At 41.4% G+C, this 27,375-nt stretch overlaps 1 protein-coding gene across 2 annotated transcripts in view; it reads right to left on the reverse strand.

The window, feature by feature from the left end:
- ANXA3 (annexin A3) overlaps window positions 1-27,375 on the reverse strand; it is a 57,720-nt gene that overhangs the window by 10,228 nt on the left and 20,117 nt on the right. For both annotated transcript variants that reach the window (XM_029235353.1, XM_029235352.1), the window contains exons 4-11: window positions 21,786-21,873; window positions 17,648-17,742; window positions 14,915-15,028; window positions 11,069-11,159; window positions 5,963-6,042; window positions 2,313-2,369; window positions 1,866-1,959; window positions 454-549 (exon numbers count right to left, since the gene is read on the reverse strand). In XM_029235353.1, coding sequence (XP_029091186.1) covers window positions 454-549; window positions 1,866-1,959; window positions 2,313-2,369; window positions 5,963-6,042; window positions 11,069-11,159; window positions 14,915-15,028; window positions 17,648-17,742; window positions 21,786-21,873 — 715 coding nt within the window. The remainder of the gene's footprint in view (window positions 1-453; window positions 550-1,865; window positions 1,960-2,312; window positions 2,370-5,962; window positions 6,043-11,068; window positions 11,160-14,914; window positions 15,029-17,647; window positions 17,743-21,785; window positions 21,874-27,375) is intronic.

The raw sequence follows: 27,375 nt of genomic DNA on the forward strand, positions 1-27,375 counted from the left end.
TCTGTGACTTATTTTCTTTCTGATATTCCCTGTTTGCATCACCAAGAGGGAGGAGATCTGTAGTTCCGACCTGAGTTTAACTTTGGGAGGCCACTGCCAAAAATAACCAAATATGATGAATTACCAAATGGGCTTAGGTCTGTGTTTTCAACAGGCTCCATAAAAATGCCAGCAAGAATGTAATATTTTTATCTCTCAAGGAGTTGACGATCCAAACGTGGTAACAAGACAAATACAGAGTTAAAAGGCAAAGGAAGACCTAAAAAGATATCTTCTTCCGGCATCCATTTAACAATATTTGTTGAGCATATTGTGTGTACCGTGGACGGTGCTGAGGTCTTTGAGAAGCATAAGGATGAAATCAGTCAGGATTCTGAGACGAAAAGAGCTAATCTTGAGATTTATTTAAAACAACTGCAAAGTAACTCAGTTTATAAGCACTCAAGGGCTTACCTATGGCTAGCAGTAAGTCTTCAAAACGCCCAGACAATTCTCCTTTTATGCTGTCCTCGATGTCCTTCTGGCTGATATTTCTGTATTCATCAAATGCTAAAAAAAAACCCAGCACCACAAAAATATCTAAAGTATCCCAGTTGACCACACTTGAATATATTGTGGTTTTTGATTTGATAGGCAGCAAATCAGGTTATTAAGTGGCAAGCTCAAAAACTCCTTTAAAACATCAAAAACTCAGCACAGAAGTTTTTGTTTGTTTATTACTTTTAAAAAATGTCATCTGCAATAAAACCTGAACTTCATAGGCCATTTTCTTCAATGATCAATCTCTCTCTCTCTCTCTCCTCTCTTCCCTCCCCATTCCCAGGCTGTAAGCATTTAAAATAGCCTGAAAGGTTAACAGATAAATAATTTATCTAATAAGGTGGGCTACTTTTAAATTATAGCAGCACCTGGGAAACAATAATGTGGTCATGAGTCAAATATGTTTTAAATCTGCTGAAGAAATCTTAATTATGAAGATTTTGTGCCGAGTCAATCATTCCCTAAGGCAGCATGGCCTACTTCATACTTACTAGGAGGCATTCAAAGTACTTGACCAACATTTGCCCAAAAGCAAAACCTGTACATACGTCACCGAGCACGTAGGCATACTTTGTAAGCCAAGTATATTTTTTCCAAGTGAATTTCAAAAAAAGAAAATTTGGAGAGAGATCTAGGATTGTTTGGTCTTTATTTTTCAAACAAAGACATCAATAAAGCAACTATAATATACTACTGCCATTGTTTTATAAAAAGGATGAAATTTTAATGGCCAAGTTTCCTCATTTTCCCATGAACTCGGCATAAGCGTAGTCATCACTGTGGTTGTTCTCTAGACCAGCACTGGGGAGCCACAGTCAGATGTCCCTAGTAAGTGGAGATTTGGGCTTCTGGGTGCCGTTGCTTCCAGAATGACTCAGAGAGATGCATGAGTGAAGGGGTGGGTGCTGAGGTGTTCCATGTAATAGTTGGTCTGATAAAAAGTGTTCCCCCTCACCCATGTACCTTCATATCAGAAAAAGCTAAATGTTAATCTGCATTAATGCATTAACAAAGACTCACCCACAATGCCTAGTTTTCCTGGAAAGTGGCTAACTAGGCAAGAGATGGGCTGGAAGCAGTGCCGTCAGGCTCCTCCACCCCACGGGAACACTCCTCTCTGCTCTCACCCCAGAGAGCTGCTCCTCTCTTCTCCCTGCCATCCCTCCCACCCCCACCCCCCAGGTTGTTTCCTGAAATGTTTGTACGTAAAAATGGGACAGGCCTTCACGATTTTTCACTTCGTTTTCCAGAACTATGTATGTTAAACCTTGAAATATTTGCCAAAACAATACAATGCAAAAAAGGATTGTAATGCGAGTCCATACTCAGTTTCAGTTGAGGAAAGCTCCTGAAACAGAGGATCTCAGTGAACGTATCTTCATCTGTGCCCCATTTGTTCTCACCAGCATTATAGAGAATCTGTTAGACAAGGGAGAAGACTTAAATGTTATTACAGACCCAATTCTGTCTCTTTCTGAGGAGGTGGAATGAGAAGAGGGGCAAGTTTATTTTTACAGGTCATTGAGATCATCGATAATCCGTGTCTCTCACTTTTAGTGGACTGGAAATCTGACAGTTGTGTGGCAGGAGCCGGGGGAATAATAACCACCACTGGGGAAGGCAGAAAGGTGGGGTTAGGGGATCCCCAGGTGTCAGGCTTCTCCTCCAGACAGGACAGGAGAGAGCATGACCCCGGCTGGTGCCGTAGAAGTGAGAACGCAGTCAGGAGGGAGAATCGTTAAAGGAGATGTTTTCTTTGCTCTGTTACCGACCTGGGCATCCTCTTTGGCCAGCTGTTCATCCACTTTCAGACCCTCATCTCTTCTGCCCTAGACAGGGAAGATAAAAGTGAGGGCAATCCTTTTAAAAATAAAAATTCAATCACTCGGCATTCCAACCAGCAGGGCATCTTAGAGCTGCTTCTTCAGTGGCAACCACGCAGCACAAAAGAATCAGGCACTTGGGGCTCTCGTTCTGGCACCGACTAGCCATGAAACCTGTAGCAAATCACACAGTCTTCTGAGCCGCAGTTTCCTCCCCTGAAAACTCAAATGTCTGAATGGAATCAAAAGACAAGCCATACACTGGGAGAAGAATATCTGAAAACACATATCTGATACAGGACTTGTATCTAAAACATATAAAGAACTCTTAAACCCCAACAATAAGATAACAAACAACCCGATTAAAAATGGGCAAAATATCTGAATAGACATCAGATACACAGATGGCAAGAAAGCATGTGAAAAGATGCTCAACATCATAGGCCATTAGAGAACTGAAAATTAAAACAATACCCCTACACACCAATTAGAATGGATAAAATTCTAAACAGTGACAACACCAAATGCTGGCAGGGATGTGGAAAAACAGGAAATCTCATTCCTTGCTGTTGGAAATGCAAAATGGGACAGGCTCTTTGGAAGATAGTTTGGCAGGTTCTTACAAAACTAAACATACGTTTACCATACGACCCAGCAACTGTGCTCCTTGACACTTACCCAAATAAGGTGAAATCTAATGTCCACACAAAAACTTTCACATGGATGTTTACAGAAGCTTTTGTTCATAATTGCCAAAACTTGGAGGCAACCAAGCTGCCCTTCAACAGGTGAATAAACTGTGGCATATCCATACAATGCAACAATGCAATAGTACTCGGTGATAAAAAGGAAATGAGTTATCAAGCCATGGAGAGAGGCCGTCTGAAAAGCCTGCATACTGTATGATTCCAACTATAGGACAGTCTGGAAAAGGCAAAACTACAGAGATAAAGAGATCACTGGTTACCAGGCGTTCAGAGGGAGAAACAGAGGGATGAAGAGCTGGAGCACAGATGATTTTTAGGGCAGTAAAACCATTCTGTATGACACTGTAATGGTGGACACAAGACATTACACATTGGTCAAAACCCACAGAATGTATAACACGAAGAGTGAATCCTAATGTAAACTATGGACTTTAGTTAATAATAATGTGTCGGTTCATTCATTCATCATCTAATTCATTCATCAGCTATAACCGATGGACCGCACTAGTGCAGATGTTACCAACAGGACTCACTGTGACGGGGGGAGGGGCATATGGGAGCTCTCTGTAGTTTCTGCTGCATTTTTCTGCAAATCTAAAACTGCTCTAAAAAATAAAGTCTATTAAAATAAACCAAAACCTCAAAGATTCCCCACTAACTCTACTGTTGAAAGCTCTGTGGCTACGTGCGTGTGCTTGTACACAAACAATTCAGCACATTATAGCAAGGTGGGAGACGGAGAAGGAAAAGAAGATTGCCTGAATTATTTTGCAAATTATAGGTGAATGAAACATTTGGCTATAATACTTTAAAAATGCATTTGTTCCAAACTAGTGGTTACCGGTAGGGAGAGGGAAGGGGGCAGGGGCATTATAGAAGTAGGGGAGTCAGAGGTACAAACTATCAGGTATAAAACACGCTCTAAGGGTATACTGTACAACACAGGGAATACAGCCAATATTTTATGATAACTATAAATAGAGTATAACCTTTAAATAGTGTGAATCACTATACTGTACACCTGTAACATATAATATTGTAGAGCAATTATACTTCAATATAAATAAATAAATAATAAATAAAAATTTTGAAAATGCATTTGTTTCTATTTGCAAATATTAGGTTTTTGTATGCCTGCCTGATTTTTTTTTTAAAACTACTCTTTTTTTTTTCTTTTTTAATTTATTTATTTAATTTATTTATTTTTGGCTGTGTTGGGTGTTCATTGCTGTGCGCGGGCTTTCTCTAGGTGCGGCGAGCAGGGGCTACTCTTCCTTGCGGTGCGCGGGCTTCTTATTGTGGTGGCTTCTCTTGTTGTGGAGCACGGGCTCTAGGCACGCGGGCTTCAGTAGCTGTGGCATACGAGCTTCAGTAGTTGTGGCTCATGGGCTCTAGAGCACAGGCTCAGTCGTTGCAGCGCATGGGCTTAGTTGTTCCGCGGCACGCGGGATCCTCCCAAACCAGGGTTCGAACCTATGTCCCCTGCACCAGCAGGCAGATTCTTAACCCCTGCGCCACCAGGGAAGCCCCGGCCTGCCTGATTTTTGCATGATTTCTTTTCTCGGTTTCTTTCAGTGCTGCTACTACTCTGCTCTAACTAGTCATCCCTAGTTTGCCGCCTTCTTGCTCTCCTTTCATCATTCACTCTGCTCCAATGATAAAAACGCTGATGATCACTGGTATTAATTACAATAAGCCAGCACCACCACGTACTGACGCAGTGATAACTTTCTCTGTGCTAAGTATTTCACACTCTTTCTCCCTTAATCTTCTCAACACGCTCTGAGTCTGGTACTGTTATTACTTTAATTGAACAGATGTGAAATGAAGGCTTTGAGGCTTGACTTAAGGTAACTCGTCTCAGCATATCAAGCTAGCAGGCAGCAGAGGAGCAGCAGGCTCCAGGTCTTATTCTGAAACCCTGCCCAGGAGCCTTGCTCTCCACTGCCTTCTGTGGGCGTGTGTGCTCACGTGCACACAAGCAGATCTGCACTTATGAATACAGACCTGTGGGATCGTATGTTTGCAGCGATACCTCATCAGTTTGGGTTTGTAGGTTCAAACGTCATAAGGTTGTCACCACTGGAAACAACTGAAACCATAATTAGGATAAACTGTTCCTTAGTGCCATAATGCCTTACTTTGGCAAGTGCTGCTTCAACACTCAGGCTGGGATGGTTGTTGGGATTTTCTCACACATTAAGGGCTGTGTAAATCAGCTGCAAGACGCTGTTGAGATAGGGCTTAAATCATTTTCTCTCTTACACACACCTATGACTCTATCTCATCCTCGACCTCACCACCTTTTTTATAAAACCAAGACCCTCCTAAAAAGAGACGGCAAGGTGTGGTCTCATTTGGTCACATGGTGATGAATGGTTTAGCAGCTCTTCCAAAGGGGGCAAGGATGAAGTTCCAGCAAGCCACATTTTTTTAATCCTGAGACTGATATACCCATCTCTGAAGATTATTCATCTGTATCGTGCTTCCTACTTAATTTAAGTGCTACCAAAAGAAATATATATTCTTTCAAGTCCAGAACAAAATCAACATGTTCTTAAAAATAGAGACAAAATGGAAATGAACAATTATTTTCCTTCCAGATGAATGTGCAGAACATTTTCTAATGTATTATGAAACCTGATCAAAATACATTTAATTCATATACTGACCAAAACAAGATTTTTTGGTTACATCCCTATGTTGTACCTTTATGAGGGTGGTTAAATATTATACTGCGTGGTGGCAAAATGCAAATGTAAGATGAACAAATCATTTCATAAGGAAAACTGCAATCTCATCGTCTCACTTTGGTTATTTTCAAACACCCTAAAAACTATTATTGACCATGCAGCTTATTGGGGACTTAAAAAGTAAAAAATAAAACCTTACATCTGCCAAAGTCAACAGAGCTTTCCGGAAGTCACCAGATGTTTCAGAACTAATTTCATCTCCAAGACTCTTCTTATACACTGAAACCAGATAAGAATGAAATTAAGCCTTGATGAACTAAAAAATATTATTATAAAACACAGAAAAGCTTAAAATGTCAACATTGGCAAGGAATGAGTACCTGATAAATTAAATCTTGTTTCTTCTTTTTTTAAAAAATCTTTTAGTGCTCTTCTGATATGGATACATTCTTCTTGTAACTATTACTGCAGTGTGTGGTGTGATAGATGCACAAGAACAGAAACAGCTGCCATTCTGGATCAAATCATGGTTCATTTTATCTGACAAAGGCACTAAGGAAGGTATAGTGAGAAAGCTAGGATGGGCAAGCTGTTAGTTTGCCTTCCAATTTCTATTATGTCCGCCTTCCATAGGAATTGAACCCTGGCCTTAAGCAAGATATAATGCACACAGCGTAAAGACCACATTCTCAGCTCTCCTCTTGGCAATGAAACGTAGGCAGACCTACATGACATTGCTGGGAAATCTCCTTAATGATGGCTCATGCCAATCTTAGTCCCTTACTCCATCCTACTGCCTGGAGTGTAGATTGATCCTTGGAGCTTGGGCAGCCATCTTGGTCTATGCAGGACTATATCTGAGCGATGGCATAAAAATAAGCAGGAAGGGGCCTGGGTTCCTGAAAGTTTTGAGGCGCTGTCATGCCAGTCCTAGAATTGTCTATCTCCAGACTGCTTCTACATATGAGAAAAATAAATGTTTATCTTATTTAAACCACTGTTATTTTTCTGTTTTATTGACTCTAACCCTAACCTTAATGCCTACAGTTAGAATGTATTATTTCATAGCTCTCAAAAGTAAGAAAGCTTCCCGAAAACATACTGTTTCCCCATAACAAATGCCAACTGTGTGTTCGCATATTTTTAGTACTGAATAGTTGTAGCTCCTTTTGCATAGCCTGTGATGTGCAGTGTCCACTGAATTTTAAACCTCTGTTCTGCTCCACCCATGGAGCAGTGATTCTCTTCGAGCCACTGTATACCTGGATGCAGCTGACACCAGGTGGCTATTTGAACTCCACCTGCATCATCCTCAAGACCGCTATAAAATTAGTCATATGAATGCTTGCCCTTTCAAATCAGTAAAAGACGACTATAGAAAGTGATGTGAGATTATCTAATAGCAAGAACTGTGTTGAGAGAGAAATTCTTCCAGCGTGATTTTAATAAGTCGCTTTTTATGAAATCTACAATTTTCCAGAGCAATTCAAGTAAACAAAATCCACAATAAAGACAGATTATTTATCTAAGTAATAACATTTAGTAGGCATCACTTTCCCTAATGGTCACATTATTCTTACATCTCTCCTTCCTTCACTCTATGAAAAAAATTTTTTAATTTAAAAATATCAAGCCAAGGGCTTCCCTGGTGGCGCAGTGGTTGAGAGTCCGCCTGCCGATGCAGGGGACATGGGTTCGTGCCCCGGTCCGGGAAGATCCCACATGCCGCGGAGCGGCTGGGCCCGTGAGCCATGGCCGCTGAGCCTGTGCGTCCGGAGCCTGTGCTCCGCAACAGGAGAGGGGCCACAGCAGTGAGAAGCCCGCGTACCGCAAAAAAAAAAAAAAAAATCAAGCCAAAAAAATGAAGCTCTCAATTGTTAGAATTTGGGGAAGTATTTCATAATTTCAGAATTATCTACATGAGTCTCACACAGCCTCCCACGCCTCTGCTCTACCCCAGGTATTTTGCAGGAAACTAGACTAAAAATATGAAAATTATTTTGATGCAAGTTGAAAACTACCTTATGCATTTTGAGACACAATAGGGTACAGAAAAATAGATACAATGTTTTAATAGTGCAGAAGCTGAACTTAGAGTTCTTGATCCTGATTCAATGTTCTCTCATGCACCATTAACTTTAGAATACTGGAAAGAGTTCAGAATTTAGCTCTCTATTCATTTAGGTGCTATTGTATCATTGTAGTGTGTGAGCCACTCAGTATGCCTGGTCCTTTTATGAGAGCCAAGTTGATAGGTCCTCTGATGGATTTCTAATGCATGGGTCACCACTGCACATTACATGATGCCATCACTCTTGCTACAGTTGACTGCACCAGGGCTGGCATCTGACTATAAGTGGCCAGCTGTCTACAAGGTGACCTGGTGGGAGAACTTTGCCCAAAAGAAGGCTCTCTACTAGACAGTGCCTTTCTGAGCCCACTGAATCTTCTCTTAGGGAGTGAGATGTACAGAATTTTTTTAAAAAGAGTAACAAAGAAGTGGCCCCCAGAAATAAGGCACAAAACACAAGTCAAGAATAACAGCCAGAAACCATGGGCAAATAGAAACCTTGAGTAGACAAACGTCATGTGGTAAGGGAAGAGAAGTTTCTTGGTGGTGTCAAGAACAGTAGAGGCAGAAAGGCAGGGCAAAGAGTTACTAGGATGAAAATGTGCACAAGGAGCAATGGATGTCTGATGCTGAGGGAGTGACTAGACAGCTGGGTCCCTAGCTGTGTCCTGAATCTCTGTACAGCTTGGCTATACCTGATTGAGACTATTTCTTTCTTTTACTTCTTGTGTATCATGAATCCCTACTTACCAAGGGAACCTAGATGCAGTTCAATTCCTTGTAGCCTTAGAGAACTTAACTCACACAGATACCAGAGCATCTGGTAACTTTGAACAATGACCACTTGTCATATTTGCAAAACAACAGTCCTAAATGCTAAGACATTCACGTGGCTCTTAAGATCCCAGGTCTCAATCTTAAGGATATTCATTCAACGAATATTTGAATTTATCCCCCACTGTTCTGGGCACTGGAGATACAGCAGTGAGCAAAACAGACAAAAATCGCCCCCTTCATAGAGCTTACATCCTAGGGTTGTTTGTACATAAATGCTGAACTCCAGGGAGAATCTTGGGGCCAGTCAACTCATGGAGTGGTAACTCTTCTAAGAAACACAAGGAGGTAACATAGCATCTGGGGGTAGAGCCCCTGGATCTGATGATTTTTTTACATGTACATCTTGTTGAACTGAGGGAACCAAATATGTTAAACACCTGCAATGTACCCATTTGTGCCCATTATTAAGCAATCATCTCATCTACCCCAAATTTGCCCTTCTATACCTTGCTTTGTGGAGCTGGGGTTGGGACTCTGCAAATAACATTTCTCTTTTATCCCCCATCCTCCACCTCCCTGTCAGTTTCCACCAATGGGGGGAGCAGAGGGAGATGAGGTGGAAGGCAGGAAGAAGAAGGAAGGACACGCTATTATTGGCTTGTGATTCACATCAGTGTCAACCCAGCGACAGGCTTTCACCCTGACAGCAGCAGTTGGCTCCAGGCTCCTAGAACAAGTCACCTGTTTACCTGCCCTTGGAGGTACTAGCTCCAGCTAGATGGAGGCCCTTCCCCTTCACAGAGATCTGAACTCCAATTCCTAGGGCTTCTCCTCTGAGCCGCTGAAGTACCAACACCAGAAACATGCCCTCCTCTGAGCTTCTAGTTTCTGAAAATCCCAATCTCTTCCTTTGTCGTCCCAGCCTTGAGGATTATACCTCTGAGCTGTGTTTCCATTTTGCTTTTTCAGTCCTCCAAAAAGGTACTTAAGCAATTCTCTACATTAAATTCGCTCTGTTAAAATACCTAGTGCATTTCTGTTTTTCTGACTAGACCTCATTGGCATACCAACAATAAAACAGGCACTTACCTATCATTGAGGTATTTAACTTCTAATGGAAATTTCTCAAAGTAACCTCTTTAACACCCACTGGGGGCCGGTATATCCATTTTTTGTACCTTTCCTACCGCAGAAGTTTCCTAATACACAGCTGACCACCCTGATACAAAAACATAGAAACCATGGCTCCCTTAAGGTACTTGGAGGTGGTGACAGGGAGCAGTTGTTTAATAAGAATTGGGCTGGTCTTTGTCCCTTACTCCTGGGAGGTAACTTCTAAATACTTACAATTTCCCCAATAATAAGAATTTCATTGTTATTCGTGGAGGGTCCCCTGAACCACACCTGAGTTTATGCTAACAGGATGACTCCGGATGGAGCTTGGTCACACCAGAAAGACCAGCCAATGCAACTAAAGGGTTAAGGCTTTAAGCCACATGATATCAGCCTGACATCTAGCGGGAGGAGGGGACCAAAGATGGAGTTCAGTCACATGGCCAGTGATGGAGTCAATCATGCCTGTGTAATAAAACCCCACTAAAAACCCTGGACACCACGGATCAAGTGAGCTTCCCTGGTTGGCAGTTAGACATGGCTGGGCTGTGAGGGGGATGCACCCTGAAGACATGGCAGGACCCTCCCAGACTTTTCCCTATGCATCTCGTCACTCCACCAGTCTTGATTTACATTCTTTATACAAAACCATAATTGTAAGTGTGGAGCTTGCTTGAGTTCTGGGAGCCACTCTAGTGAGTTATTGAACCTGAGGGGGTAGTAAGAATCTGTCGCCATTTGGTCAGAAGCGCATATGGCCTGCGAACACCTGAGCTTGTGGCTGGTGTCTGAAGTCAGAGTAGTTTTGTGGGGACTGTGCCCTTAACCTGTGAAGTCACCCTAAACGTGAGTTGTTAGTGTCAGAATTGCATTGCAGGGGCTTTCTACTTTTTACACAGCTAACAGACTATTAGGGCTTTAGCTAATTATACTGAAGCCACATGCTCAGCACATCCTCTAAATGGTTCATCTAATTTCCCACACCAAAAATCAGGAGCGGTTTTTAACACATAATATGAATATACAATGATTTGAGTGTCTTACATTGATGAAAATGGTTGATTCAATTAAGCAGTGATTGCTGAGAGAGAAATCCACTATAGCTGTAATGTTACAAATGCAAAGCATTAATGCCATTGTTATGTAGCAGTTCCCAGCTCAGATCATATTAAAATTTTCTTCAAAAATCCACAGTCCTTAGCCCATTTTAGAATGTGTCTTCCTTTTTACAGTCTTGCTTCCCTCAAAACCACTTGTGAAGAAAGATTGGTGGGTTTCTGGGAAAAGCAGCATTGGCTCCTATAGGTGTGAACAGGGGTAAAGGTGGGCAGAAAATAAGATCACCTGTATAGTAGGCTTGGCCAATCTCCTTCATCTGCCTGCTTGTCCTGGTGGTTAAGATTTCAATCAGTGCATCTTCATTTGTTCCCGTGCCCTAAGAAGAAAAAGGAAATCTATTTTTAGAACACTTTAAAAAAAACCTAGTTTCATGCATTGCGGTCTTAACATCTTGTTTTCTACAGGCGAAAAGAACAGTTTTTAGTCAATCAACATAAGGTCCTCTATTGCTCTAAAGTGGTTTTCTAATTTTCCATATATTTTAGTATTAAAGTAACATGAATCATCTGAAGTTAACCAATATTAAGCTTCTAAAGAAAATGTCCTACTCTAGTGTTAAACTCCTTTGAATAATTCCAGGAAGAAATAGTATAAAGGGAAAGCCTATGTCATTCAGTACCAAAAGTGAGCATTCACATATGTCATTGTATTTAGAAAGGGCTCTGCAATTCTTTTGAATGAGACCACACTTGTACCAATGCACGTGGTTGGTCAGCATGGATCGTCCTCTTCATTCAGGGAGATTTTTAAAGCCTCAGTAATGTATGTCATGAGCCTAGTTGGTTTGGGGACTAGTGTTTCCTGAGTCTTGGTTTATACTGAGGTCACTGAATCACACTGAGACTTCAACAGAAGCCATTTACATTAGGACTTGACCAAATAAGGCCAAAGTAGCATAAGAAAAGAGGCTGAATTCTGTCCCTCTGTGACAGATTCCTAGTTCCCTTCAATAGCTCTCCTTTTCAAATTATTTATTTATTTTGTTAGTTGCTTTTTTTTTTTTTTTTTTTTTTTGCGGTACGCGGGCCTCTCACTGTTGTGGCCTCTCCTGTTGCAGAGCACGGGCTCCGGACGCGCAGGCCCAGCGGCCATGGCTCACGGGCCCAGCCGCTCCGCGGCATGTGGGATCTTCCCGGACCGGGGCACGAACCTGTGTCCCCTGAATCGGCAGGCGGACTCTCAACCACTGCGCCACCAGGGAAGCCTGTTAGTTACTTATTTTTAAATAAACTTTTTTCGGGTTTTTTGGTTGTTCTTCTTTTTTAAAATTTTATTGGAGTATAGCTGATTTACAATGTTGTGTTAGTTTCAGGTGTACAGCAAAGTGATTCAGTTATACATAAACATATATTCATTCTTTATCAGATTCTTTTCTCATATAGGTTATCACAGATTATTGAGTAGAGTTCCCTGTGTTATAGAGCGGGTCCTTGCTGGTTATCTATCTTTATATTGTAATGTGTGTATGTTAATCCCAAGCTCCTGATTTATTTTATTTTATTATTATTATTTTTTTCCCTGATTTATTTTAGAGCAGTTTTAGGTTTAGGGCAAAACTGCGAAGATCCAGTATCTCTTTTATCTTCCTTGATTAGTCACAGAACCCCCATTTTTTAACTTAGCACAAAGCTAAGCAAATAAAGACCATATTTTTCAGCTTCCCTTAGAGCTAGGTTTATCCATATAACTAAATTCTGATCGATGGAATATATGTGAAGCATCACGTACAATTTCAGAGAGTCCTTAAAGAGAAAGGATGAACACGTCTTTGTCTCTTACTCTTTCCAGTTGACGGCAATAAAGATATAATGGCTGGATGCTGAGCTGCCATCTAGCCAAGAAGCGGAATCTACAGGCTGAAGATGGCAGAACCTCAAGACTGAAGGTCTGATAATGATGGTTCCATGATACCCAGCTCTGGGTTGCTTCCTTTGGAATTCTTTTACATGGAAGGGAAACATTTCTAATCCTTGCTGGCGAATCTAACTCTTACCATTTCACCTGCTAAACTGTCCCCCATGTGGCAGCACTGCTGAGATTTCACGTCTAGAGAATATACTGCCAAGAATGTAGTTAGTTGGCAGCCTCCAACTGCCACACCTTTGGTTCTGTCACACAGCTCACACTAAGGTCATGCTCTCTCCAGGCTGCTCTCAGCCATGACTGCGCATGGAAGGGGAACTGGAGCTGGGCCATTCCTGCCCCATGTAGGACCCTCCAAAGGGCACACTTTGCTCAGGGGCTCCCCATCAGCTTGCCGTGGCTTTCTTACAGCAGCACTACAGACTGAGGCTCTTCCTATCTGAGCCTCCTTCTGTCCCTCTCTCCTTTCACAGGTGTCAGACCTGTATTGCAGTCAGAAGTTTCACCCCACCTACCCTGCTCTGTCTCTTCTTTATCCTTCACAAGGATTTCCCCCAATAAATCTCTTGTACATTTAATTCCATCTTGCCATCTGCTTCTTGGGTGCCCACACCTCTTCCACGGAAAAGAAAATAACTCTGATGGGAAGGCAGAGCCTTGCTTCAGACCTGGACTCCTTCCTCTCCCTCCTTCCTGTCAACAAATATGTTGAGCACCTATCTCATTGCAGGCTTTCCTCTAGGAAGAGAGGAGGTTCCTCGAGTGATGAGGTTCCCTGATATGATGGAGGTATGCCTTTTAATTGGATTGAAAAAAAAAAACGTAAATCAACAAAACACCAAATACGTAAAATATCAATATGTAAAATACCAAAAAATTAACAAGATAATTTTAGATAGTAATAGATAGCAATTTAAAAAATTAAGCTGAGTGAATTAATAGAAAATATCTGGAAGAAAATCATTCCTGAGGGAAAGAACGTCACATATAAAAGACCTCAAGATAGGAATAAGCTGAGAATGTCCAAGGAGCAGCGAAAAGGCCAGTACAGCTACAGCACTGAATTGGGGTGGCCGGCAGTGGAGGAGAGGGTGTGATGATCAGCTTTATGTGTCAATCTGGCCAGGCTACAGTCCTCAGTTATTCAATCAAACAGTAATCCAGTGTTTCTCTGAAAGTATTTTGTAGCTAAAGTCCATTATCAATTGACTTTAAGTAAGGGTGAGTACCTTAGATATTCTACGTGAGCCTAATTCAGTCAAAAAGCCTTAATTAAGAGCAGAGCTGAGGCTTCTCTGAAAAAGCAGAAATTTTACCTGTGGGCAGGAGCTCCAGCTTGTGCTAAGAGTTCCAGCCTGCCCTTCCTAACAGCCTGCCCTACAGATTTCAGATTTGCCTAGCAAGCTGGATAATCGTGTAACCAATTCCTTGCAATCAGTCTCTTACTCTATACCTCCTGCCTACTGGTTCTGCTTCTCTGGGGAAGCCTGACTGATACAGATAGAATTTTAAAAAGCCGTAGAGATAGACAGGAGCCAGACTCTGTTGGGTGATGAAGGTCATGATAAGGAGTTTGGATGTTCAGTAGTCAAAACCATTGGAGATTTATGCAGGTGAACAGTATAATCTGATTCTAAAAGTAACTTTATACAAATAATTTTGGCTATTCTGTGGTGAATGGATTTGAGGAGGGCAAAAATAGAGGCAAAGGGACCAGTTCCGGGGATATTGACATGGTCCAGTCAAGAGATGATAGTGGTTGAACGAGAATGAAAGCAATGGATCTGGAAGGAGGGACATGCACACATTTTTGATGGATTATGGAGTGGAGGTAATGGGCTTGTTGATAGATTTGGGAGCTTTGAAGTGTGAGAGAAGGCAAGGGATCAAGGATAGCTCTAGGCTTTTGACCTAAACAATGGGGTTAATGATGGTGCCATTGACTCAATAACAACAAAATAAAGAATTTGACACCTCAGGTCAAAAAAAACAAACAAAATTAGGCTCTGACCATATCCTTTCAGGCCAGGAACATGTGGGCTTAAGGTTCCACAACCGCTTCCCATTTCAGGGCTGTTCTACTAATTGGAGAGCACAGAATCTCCAAATCCATCACCTTTACACCCATATCTCAAGTGTGCACCAGAAGAAAGTCACTCTTTTTGATAATCAAGTGCTGGGCAGAAACAGCTTGTGTAGGTCTCATACCTTCATGGATTTCTTCAGCTGTTTCGCATCAAACACTGCCGGTGGGGTCACGAGGGCCACCATGAGACACTTGAAGTGGCCAGAGAGATCACCCTTCAAGTCATCTTTCAGTTCCTAAAATTAAAAACCCGGAGAGAAAAGTATGAAATACTTTTCCTTTCTCTTCCTCCAAAGTCACCTAGTGAAAGACGAACACGAATGTATGAATTCAGACAAAAACATGCCCATCCACAGGAGATAAACAGAAATGGTGAAAATATTTCTATGGATATTAGTCTGCATTTTATGATCACTTCCAAAATGTTCTGTTTTATAGACGGTTTTCTGAAGGGAAGCCAGTGAAGAAGGTTCTCTGAGGGCCACAGATAGGAACTGTGTATTAAAATGCATTTCCCAGGCCCTTGATGCTCTCAATGCTTGGGTTGGGGTGAGGGAAGAGGAAGGGGAGGAGGAACCCTGTAATTCACACCCAGCTTCACCGGGAGGTGCTCTAATCTAGCCTTGTTTCTCGGTAACTGCCAAAGAGTTTTGAAGGGAAAAGGGGAGGGAAGACAGTGCTTGGTCATTTGCCTCTGGTAAGAGCATGGAACTAGGAGGCATCAGAAGCAGTTTTCTGGCAACAACAACAGGGGAAACCCAAAATGTGGTAATAGGGGGACCTTACTTATTGATGCTGTCTTTCAGCAGTGTTTTCATACATTACATAAGTACGGGCCATCTCCCCTGCTTGAAGGCAGGTAACATGGTTTCCATTTTTAACATCCAAAGGAGTGTTATTGAATAATTATATTTCCTGCTCTTGATTATTTTCAGCCCTGAAACAGAGGCTGGAAGCCTCCCAGACTGCTATGACAATGTGGGTACAGACCAACATCTTCCATGACACTTGGGGGCCCAGCAGGGGCATGCTCCTGCCAAAACAAATGGGATGGAGCGGAGCCACTGTAGTCATCATGGGGTGTTTCCTCTCCAAATGCTAAATTCCACCCCCATCTGTCCTCAACCCAAGACTTTCCAACTGAATCTTACTTCACGTGCTCTCATTCTGTCCCACTGTGAGACACGGTTGTCACCCTTCAGCTCCATCCTTCCTCCATATTTTGGAAATCCTGTAAGGCCAATGGATCACTCACAATCCCTGTACAATGAGTAGGCTGCCTTGCCCAGAAGCTTGGCAATTCAGTTAAGCTGACAAAAGTTTACGGGGCGCCTGCTCTGTTAGGCACTTAATTGGTGAGTCAGACACAATCCTTTACCCCTAGGACATTACTCCCTAATGAGAAAAATAGCAATAGTCAAAGTTAAATTTCCACATAATATGTTAAGTATCTAATAAAGGGAACACAGAGAAGGGTGTCTTAATGGAGCCCAGGGGCTCGGAGGACACTGACAGGTGATGCCTCAGCTGCCTTGGGTGCTCACTACACACTCTCAGTCCCGGACCCGAGAGCCTGACTGGTTTGTGTTTCCACCCTTTCCCCTACACAGTTCATCAGCCACAGAAGCTAAGATAATCTTCAAAAAATATAAATTAGGTTACAGTATTTCCTTTCTTACAAACCTCCAATTGTTCCCTATTGTTCTTAGAATAAAATCTAAACTCTGCACCAAGACCCCAAGGTCCGGCATGTTCTAAGCCTCTCTTCAACCTCATCTCTTCCTTCTGTCACCCTTTACTGTCTATACTCCTGCCATATTAGAACTCTTCCTGTTTCTTAAGTTCTCCCAGCTTGTTTTGGCCTCAGGGCTTTTGCATTTGCTGGACATTCTGTCTGAAATGCTCTTCCCCAGATCAAGCAGAGCAGAAGCCTGAGTATTGTTTAGTCTTCATTGAGAGTAAGGTAACAACCTGTCACTGACGTTTCTTCACCCCATGATCTAAAGGAGCCATTCACCAGTCATTCTCTAGCATATCATCCATTTTAATACTTTCATAGCACCTACCAGTATCTGAATTTGTTTTATTTTATATATTTATTATTTTCCTAATAGAATGTTAGGTCCATTAAAGAGAGGAGGCTCTGCTTTTTATTCCAGTGAATCTCCAATGTCTAGAATATCTCCTGACATAGAGTAGTACCCCACTCCTGACACACAGTAGTTTATTATTGAACAAATAAACTGCTTGGAAAAGACACACAAAATGTTCTTGAATAGTTCTTGTATAGTTTCTGGTATTGAAGAAATATTCATCTGCCGAACAAATTAAAAAAAAAAGTCTATAGTTACATAAACATATTAAAGTTGGAAGAGAAATTAAAGATCATCTAAGACAGGATTTATCAGGTAATTGATCAGGTAATTCTTTATTGTGGGCGACTGTCTTGTGCACTGTAGGATGTTTAGCAGCATCCCTGACCTCTGCCCACGAGACACCAGAAACATCCACCCCTCTCCCACCAGTTGTGACAATCAAAATGTCTGGAGACACTGTCAAATATCCCCTGGGAAGCAAAATCCTTCCCGGTTTATAGCCACTGATCCAAGGCAACTCTCCTTACTCAACAGGTGAAGATAACTGAGGCCCAGAAAGATCAAATAACATGTCCAAGGCCACTCAGACAGTTAAGGGAAAAGACCAGGACTCCTATTCCAGGCTGTTGACCGGATACATAGGGGACTTTCTGTTACACTTGGCCTGAAACAAAAGATCCGTGGGCATAATCATATGGGAGCAGCCTTGATCCATTAGTGATTAGCCCTTTACTGCCTGTTATGTTAATGAAATCTTACCCTTCCATATGCTGCTTGATATTCCTTAGCAATCAACTGCCGCTGTGCGTTCGACCTCTCAGTCAGAATGCTAATGAGCGTTTTCTCATCGGTTCCTAAATGAAACGAAAATAATTGTATTCACCATCAACTCAAATATGCTTAATATCTGTTGTGAACAAAAGAAAAATGATTAAGGGTCTGAAACAAATGCAGAGAGGAAGGCATTTTAATTTTTAATTTCCAGGTCTTACCAGGTTGGGCATCTTTATTTCTTTGATTGCTTGGCTTTTGGAAAAGAAAATTAACTTTATTTGGATAGTTTAGGGGGAAGAAAACCATCATTGCCCAAATATTCCTATCCGTATATCAGACAGAGAAGTGGCACAAAGAACATAGTGCTTTGGAAGTAGGTTTTTTCATCCTTCTGAGGTTCAGTTACTGTCTTATCACCTTTTATCTTTCTATCTCCATATTTGATATAAAAAGTCATTTTTGTTCCTCTAGAAAAAAAGGAACTGACATTTATCAAGAACCTACCACATACTAGGCACCTTTTATTCATTGTCATAGTTAATATTCACAGGGCCCTGGGCAGTAGGTATGATTAAGCTGTTCTAAAGATAAAGACACTAACATTTAGAAAACTTACCTCACTTGCCAAAGTCAGGCAGCTTTTAAGTGGCACAGCAAGAATCTGAACCCAAATCTCTTAATCCAAAACATCTATTTCTATCAGTGGTCCATACCTCTTTCAGGCATTTCAGACCCATATACTTAACCACCTGTTGTAAGTACAAGTAAAGGGCTGATGCTGGCCTGCCTGAAAACAACCTCCAGGTCACTATTTTTTTGGTAATTATAGTATTAAGATAATGTGAGAAGTTGTGTCTGCTCCTTTGTGGTAGAGGACTGCCCCTGGGTTGGGGGCTGTGAGTTGGCTTCTGTCTTGGGCCTGCATGACTAGAATGGTATAAAAGATCCATTGGAATTCAAGGCTCAACTTCCCTGTGTTGAGGTGACCCACACACACCTTACACCCACGGCAGTGGTACACACTCTACATGAATGACAGGGCAAAAGAAACGGTGTACTTGATTAGCTGCTGGGACTCCTAGTGACAGATGTTGCCCCACGGGGTCTTTGGTCTTGTATTCTTCTGCATAGTTAAGTAAACAGAGTTAGATTAACCCTCATTGTGCCCTGTGAGTCTGATTATCAACTTGGACCTATAAAGGTATCTGAGTTGGTGCACGACTAGACACCTCCAACTACAAGTATCTCAAACTCAGCTGCTCCAGGTTGGATGCATTCTATTTCTTCTCTAACTTGTCTTTCATCCTATGTTCCCTCACCAATGACACCACTATAGATGCAGTCATCCAACCAAAGATCCTGGGAGTTATACTCCTTTCTTTTCCTTACTTTTTACATTGTGACAATCACCTGCATCTCTTGGATTTGTCCTCTTCTCTGCCACTGTGCACTCATCATATTTTACCTAGAAACTTCAACAGCCTCTTAACTTGACCCTCTTATAATTTATATTGTATATTACTGCCTAAGTAAATCTTTTTTCTAAGTAAATTTTTTTAATGCATCAGATCATGTCAGTTCCTTTTCTGAAATTCTAATGATTCTCCGTAACCTTCGGGATGAAGTTTAAGCCCCTTAGCTTGTGCACCAGTTAATGAGGACCTAGCTCCCACCTCATATTCTAATTTCCTACCCCCTTCTCTGCATCTCTATACCCTTTGCCACTAGACTCCAGACATAACTAACTACCCACAGTTACATGTAGGTTGTACGCCAGGCAATTTCTCCTCTCTTATTTCTGCACGTGCTATATGCTCAAGACCAGAAATTAAACCAAGATGTCTCATGGTTCAGAGGCTGGATCTGACACGTCCCTAAGGCAAATGCCACCATGACGCCTGGTTTTGGTGTTGGGAGTAGTGCTTACAAACAAAAGCCTCCTTCTCAAAGCGGGCCTGCCAATCAAAATGCGTAAATTAGTGAAGAAACATAATGTTAAGGAAGAAAGACAAGCGATAGAATTTAAAGACCATTAATTCATTCAAATTGACATTAACTTCGTGGAAAAGTCTATCCAACCCTGTGTTTAAATAGGCAATCAAAGAGATAGAGAAAGAAATAACTTTCATTTAAAAATAGCAATAAAAAAAAACCTAAACAGGCAGAAATACAATAATATTACACTGATAGTAATAGTATAATTACTATTACGAACCTTAATAGTATAATTCATGGAACTTTACAAACTGACCCTCAAATTCATAGGACAGGGCAAAGCCAAGAAAATCTCTTGCCTTACTAGACACTAAATGTCATTATAAAATAATAATAATTATGTAATAGTCATAATAGTAATTATCACAATGTTATATTGAGACAGTGAGAGGCAAACAGACCAATGGAATGTAACAGAGAGCAGAAAAATAGCAAAACTTATAGGAGAGCAGTGGCATTACAAATCAGTGTGGCAAGGATGAACTCTTCAATTGATTGCACTGGGACAATTACATAGCCATTTGAGATAAAATAAAATTAGATTTAAATGCCATTCACAAACATTAATTCCAGGCAGATTAAAGATCTCAGTGGGAAAAATAAGACTGTAAAAGTTTGGGGAGAAAATACAGGACGATATCTTTAGGAGCTCATCATAGAAAAGACACAATAAGTACAAATCATTACAAAAAATATTGGTAAACTCAATTTCACTAAAATTTAAAACTTCTATGCGATAAAAGTTACTGTAGCCAATATTAAAAGAAAATTACAGGTCTTCCCTGGTGGCGCAGTGGTTGAGAGTCCACCTGCCGATGCAGGGGACACGGGTTCATGCCCCGGTCCGGGAAGATCCCACATGCCGCGGAGCGGCTGGGCCCGTGAGCCATGGCCGCTGAGCCTGCGCTTCCGGAGCCTGTGCTCCGCAACGTGAGAGGCCACAACAGTGAGAGGCCCGCGTATCGCAAAAAAAAAAAAAAAAAAAAAAAAGAAAATTACATTCTTGGAGAAGGTATTTTCATAGCTTGTAATTTTTTTAAAAAGTTTTGTATCCAGAATTTATTTTAAAAAATAAATTTTAAATTAAAAAGTAAAAATTTTTTCTTCCCAACACAAAGAAGACAACCCAACTGAAAAATGGATAAAAGATATGGAGGTGTAATTCATGGAAAAAGAAGAAAATAAACAAGAGAGGATGCTTAACTGCATCAATAATGGGGGATGGGGAGGAGGAAGGAAACAGATACAGAATGAGGTACAATTTTAGATCCACTCAATTGGAAAAACTGAATAGGATGACTGCCGCAAGTACTGATGAGAATACGGAGAAAGAGGAAGTCTCATATATCGCTGGCAGGAATACTAATTTGCATATTTATTTGAGAGAGCAGTGTGGCAAAATTTCTAGTTAATCTGGAGATGAACATTACCTTCAACCCAGACATTTCAACCATTATATTCTAGAGAGGTGCTAGCAAACGTGCACAAGACATGAGCATGACTATTCAATGCAATATTTTTATATTGTAATAGAAAAGAACTGTAGGCAATTTAAGTTTTCACTCACTATTCCCATCTTACGATGTAATAATAAACTATTCTGCAGTTAAAAATTAATGAACTAGAGCTAAACATATCAACATGGATAAAGCATAATGTTAAGGGACAAAAAAAAGCAAGTTGCAGAAGAAAACATAAGGTAGGATTTCAATTTATACTGTTTGTGCCCATGCACAACAATAGGTACGTCCATGTGGAGTACAGAATTAAAAGTTTCGTGGGAATAAATTCTAACTTAGAATGCTGTTTCTCTCCAGGGAATGAGGTGGGAATGAGACCCAGGCAGAACCGTCAGGGACTGTAATGATTTACGGTGATGACGATGATGATCGTTGGTAGCAGTGATGGTCGTGGTAGGGTTTCATATTAAGTAAACATGGCAAATATTAAGATATAATAAAACTGGGTTCCCTATACTTGGCCGCATTATTTCACAATTTTTTTAAAAGTACCTTATAACTTCTCTAATTGAGTAAGGCAACTTGGGCAACCTGAACCCATGCACTTTTAGCTTTAACTTCCTGATGTGCTTCAACGTTAAAAAAAGGAATTGTAAAGCATCACTCACCAATTCCTCCGATTGCCTTACGAATCGCTTCGGCATCCACTGACGCACTAAAGCTGGGATAATCTCTCATTGTCCCTTGGTGTCCAACCTAGAAGAAAATATCTGACAGTCCCACTAGTCCAAAGTGACATCCTTATTTATGTTACATATGCATATGCGCATATGCCTACTGGAAACACACAACAAACCCATAATTTGCACACCTTCTTATCACTTCAGGAGTGGTTCAAGAGAGTCTCCCCACCCCAGATATGCAGGCAATATGACAGCTACCACATTTATAATAAGACCTCTCCTTTTCTTCTCTTGTGTAACAAATTGAAAATACAAAACATTCATTCTCCAGAGCGGTGAATTGTGTTAATCATGGTGATTCTTAAGAATATTTGCTTTAAAGTGATATCTGCATGAAAGCAGTGAGAAAGTGGAAATTTCCTACATCATCTTTTTTCAAGTGATACTTCAAAGCTCTTCACTGTATCTCACCTAGGAGTAACTGCAGTTTATAGACTTCAAGATGTTTTAATTAATGTTCACCACTGTCCTTGGGAAAACCTACACCAAAGGATCCATAAATGAAAACCCCATTAGGACTGTCTGTTCTTAAGCTTTGTTTAATGGATGTACAATTGTGGCAGATAAATTCCCTTCTGAAAGCTCCACTGACATAGGTCTTCAAGAATAGCATGGAAGTAAAAAATGCCATGATACTAATTTTAAGCACATAAACTAGGAACTTGTCAGTAAGCTGAGAAAGACCATCCTACAGAAGGAATAAAATATCTTAAAACTGCTTAAGAGAAATTGAGAAAAATCCAAGTAAACATGTACTTATATGGTACTTCCTAACTCTGAATAAAAGTCTGTCTTTACAGTGACAATGTTTTCTTTCTAACTGATGTTTCTATCCTAGTACTGAGTAATATTGGCTCTGTTGTCTTGTGTTAATATGGCTTCATTTAGGCTCTCCTGAAGTGTTTAATATTTTCATGAAAGGACAGTATCTTGTCACATTAAAGTGAATGGAAAATTAACGTTCTGGCACAGTAAAAAAATGACAGTCTGTTGATTCAATAGATTGGATTGAACAAGTTATTTCAGTACATTCCAACACTGTTTCATCTTAAAGTACCCAAAATAAAGTTTTGATTCTAAAAAAGTAATTATAACAAGTTAGAAACTAATTGTAAATGTGCCTGATCTAAACCACCTGTAAGAAATCAGTCACTTCAACATAATCTTTGGAGAATTCTCTTTCTTCAAGGCTTAATAAATATTTTATGGATTCACACAGCCAACTGGCTTCATTTCAGTTCTATTCATTTGTGAACTTTCGTGTTTATCTTATCTGTCTACCTTCCCTGTCCGGCATTTTAGAAGAACCATCACAATATTGGAGCATTTGAGTGCTTTGTGCCCAGCACTGTGGCACCTTTTGTACATTAACTATAACCTGCACAACAGCACCGATGAATGAGTAAGAATGATCCATGTCACGTATAAGACACCAAGATTTAAGGAGATTGGAGAATTTGCTCAAGTCCACATAGCTAGTTAAGCAGCAGAATTTAAAAGCAGTTCTGAACATTGCAGCCCATTCCTAGTCTGTCTTAAAACGTAGTCTTGGTACCACCTGGGCTGACTCTTTTGTGAAATAAAATTCATATTTTATGGCAAGACAAGAAAAATTTAAACATAAACATTTTTTCTACCCTTTGTCCTCCTCTCTCCCCTCTACGGTGCACTGTGTATCTGCACTATGCATCGACCAAACCTCCCCCATTGGCAGGAATACCTGCTCAGCCATAAACAGCAACATTCTCCCAGCACCAACAAGACAACTCCTTAAAAGATAACATTCCTTCTTGATCACGACCTACCCCTTTGTACTTGCAGATCTGGATTGTGTGAACTGTCAATAATACGTCATTTAATGGACAGCCCTCTGTCTCAAAAAACTTATACAACTGTGCTTTGACTTCTAGAGAGTGGAACAGTTCTCCGAGCTTTCTGAGAGGCTGTTCCTGGCTCATAATCCTCAGTTGGGCTCGAATAAAATTTTCCATTTCTTTCTTAGATCGGTTGATTGATTTTTTGTTGATTAAAATGCATATGACCAGGCCCTGCCCTAGACATATGGAACCATGGTCTTCAGAAACGAGGTGTCAGACTGCACATGTTTTAGAAGCTTCCCTGGTGCTTCTGTGCCATGGAGATATTCACATGGCTGCTTTTGAATACAAAAGACAAAACTGTAGTCAGATTCTAATTATCCATGAATTATGAAAAGTCAGGGTTTCCATTCTAGCTGTGACCTTTTCACTGCCCTCTGCTACCTATACCTCAAAATATGCTGAAATTCCAATGCACAAAACTAGAGAGGGATGAAATTCCCAATCCATTATGCAACTTGCTACCTAGTAAGAATTTAATGGGGAGGAACTACTCGTTTGATTAAAAGGAAAAAAAACTACACACATACACACACACACACACCTGTGTGAAAAATGGCACAGGACTTCTGAAATGGAATCTTAGTGAAATCTTTCAAAGTGCTTCAGTTATTTAATTGAGCAGTATATTCATTTGATAGACTTCATTGCCCAAAACATTCAGAAATAAATATATGACTTATGAAAAAAATCTTACAGTAAAAGAAATTAATGGAATCTTTTAAAGTAATACATGTCACGCAGTGAACAAGGTGATTCACAGACATCCTATTCAACTGTTAGCATGACCTTAAAGAGGGGGATTTTATTATTTCCATTTAAAAATGGAAGACAGGCTTCCCTGGTGGCGCAGTGGTTGAGAGTTCGCCTGCCGATGCAGGGGACACGGGTTCGTGCCCCGGTCCGGGAAGATCCCACATGCCGCGGAGCGGCTGGGCCCGTGAGCCATGGCCGCTGAGCCTACACGTCCAGAGCCTGTGCTCCCCAACGGGAGAGGCCACAACAGTGAGAGGCCCGCGTACCGCAAAAAAAAACAAAAAAAACAAAAAAAAAAAAGGAAGAAACTGAATCTCAGAGAGATTATTTGCTTGACGTAACTCTGCTACTAAGTACAGCCCCAGAATTTGAACCCACTTCCTTGTAACTAAAATGCCTTGAGATCTCCACCACATCATAAGGCCTCAGGAAATTCCATATTAGTGGTTCTCAAAGTGTGGTTCCTGGATCAGCAGCGTCAGCATTACCGGGGAACTTATTAGAAAGCAAATTCTCAGGCCCCACCACAGTCTTACTGCATCAACAACTCTGGGGCTAAGATTCAGGATCCGGGTTTTCACAAGCCCTCCAGAGGATTCCAATGCACTAACGTGTTTGAGAATCACTGCCCTATTTCGTTCTTAGCTGCCCAGAAAACCAAAACAAAAATCGAGCAAACAAGTCATAGATTCTTTTGTGGGCGTGGAATAAGAATTTGATGATGAGCTCATTGTTTCAGGAATGTTGGCATTTTTACGGCCAAACCAAACTGCTTGCAATGCCTGCTCCATTGCAGGCTTAATTCTTTGACATTTAAATTACTAATCAATACTTGACTTAGTTTATTTCTATGAACCCTACTACCCTAACAAAGTGTCAGCGCTAGTGCAGGACATCACATGAATACTTGGCAAAGTCTTTTTTTTTTTTTTTTTTTTGTGGTACGCGGGCCTCTCACTGTTGTGGCCTCTCCCGTTGCGGAGCACAGGCTCCGGACGCGCAGGCTCAGCGGCCATGGCTCACGGGCCCAGCCGCTCCGCGGCATGTGGGATCTTCCCGGACCGGGGCACGAACCCGTGTCCCCTGCATCGGCAGGCAGACTCTCAACCACTGCGCCACCAGGGAAGCCCAATACTTGGCAAAGTCTTTTTATTTTTAATCATGTTTGATCAGATTTCCATCCACATCCGTTAAACACATTTAGTTGCTTTTCTTCTCTCAAACCTGACCTTCAGATGCCCCCAAAGGGAACAGGATCCTGAAACCAGTTGGAAAATAAATTTACCGCAAGGAATGTCCAAATAAAGGGGGGAAACAACAGGAGCTCTTTATATTAATAACAATTGCTGCTACTCACTATTTGCTAAGCACGTTTCCTGCATTAGCTCATTCAGTCCTCACAGTGAACTGATAAAGCAGATATAATGAATCCTATTTGCAGATGACGACTAAGCTGTCGCCCAAGTTCTCACAGGCGATAATTGTCAGTCTTTGCTCCTAATGACTAGGCTAGGATGCATCTTTCTTCTTCATGCCTATTTAACTTTCCCTGACCCTCTAAAACTATCCTTCAGATGTCAGTCATAGCCCATGACACCTTGAAGCCGCTGGTGTGGCCAAGCCAGGCCTGGGGAGCTGTCTGCCACTACCCCTGAGAGACGCCAGTCTGTCCTTGACTCGGGAAAGTCAGTCGTCTCTTATTTCTTCATGAAAGCGCACTGCGTTTGCAAGAAGTCAAACATTTATATTCAGAAGAATGGATGAAAGAGAAAAACACGGGGTGCCAATCCTGCTGACGAGGAACATATTTAAGGCCAAACACTCCAGAGCAAGAATACGTTTCGAAGGTGAGGCAAAGCCAAATCCCGCATCACTTCCTAAAGCCCTGGAAAGGCCATGTCCCAAAGTTAAGCTTTCACATCAGAGCCTCATATAAACCTTCAGGACTTAGGAACTCTCGAAGAGCCAGGGAGAAATGATCACTCTCTGCTCAGTGTCCAAACAGTCTGCTGGGTCAGGAGGATTTAGGATAAAAGGAAAAATGGAGTCGACTAAAATAAATAAATAAAAGGATCAAAACTTGGAAAATATAAAACTTATTCAATTTTCCAGGAAAAAGTGGTTTTCAAAACCAAAGAAAGTCTACTCTAAAAGGCCCTGAAATGAAATATGGTCAAGTGAGGCAGGTGGCATGGGTTGAATTGTGCCCACCCCTCCCCCTCAAGAAATGTTGAAGTCCTAACCCATAGTACTTCAGAATATGACCTATTTGGATATAAGGTTTTGGCAAATATAATTAGTTAAGGTGAGGTCTTAACTAAGGATGGGCCCCTAATCCACTATGATTGGTGTCCTTAGTAGACAGCCATGTGAAGACAGAGACATACAGGGAAATTGTGAAGGGAAGGTGAAAGCAAGGATTGGAGTTGTGCAGCCTCAGCAAAGAAGCACCGAAGATTGCCAGAGAATCAGAAGCTGGAAGGGGTGAGCAAGGATCCCCTACAGGTTTCAGAGGGAACATGGCCTGCCAACACCTTGATTTCAGGTTTCTACCATCCAGAACAGTGAGACAATAAATTTCTCTGGTTTTAAACCACCCAGTTTGTGGTACTTTGTTACAGCAGCCCCAGGAAACTATACAGCAGGGAAGAAGCCAGAGAAAAGGCTTGGTAACCACTCAGGTCCTGCAGGGCAAAGGGTAGCGTCGTTTTCTCTTCCCTCAGGCTGGCAGTGATCACTGCAGACAGAAGGCTCCCATCACCACTGCAGGCTCGCTCTCCACCTGGGGCCAGTAAAGAGAAGCAGGGCGTGGGGACAGCAGGGACTGGCAGCCTCAGGGACGCCTGACAGGAGCAAGAATGCCATTATGGCTTTGTCTGCAT

This window comes from Monodon monoceros, unplaced genomic scaffold (assembly GCF_005190385.1).
Source record: "Monodon monoceros isolate NGI ecotype Baffin Bay Population unplaced genomic scaffold, NGI_Narwhal_1 Super_Scaffold_20, whole genome shotgun sequence".
NCBI classification, from domain to species: Eukaryota; Metazoa; Chordata; class Mammalia; order Artiodactyla; family Monodontidae; genus Monodon; species Monodon monoceros.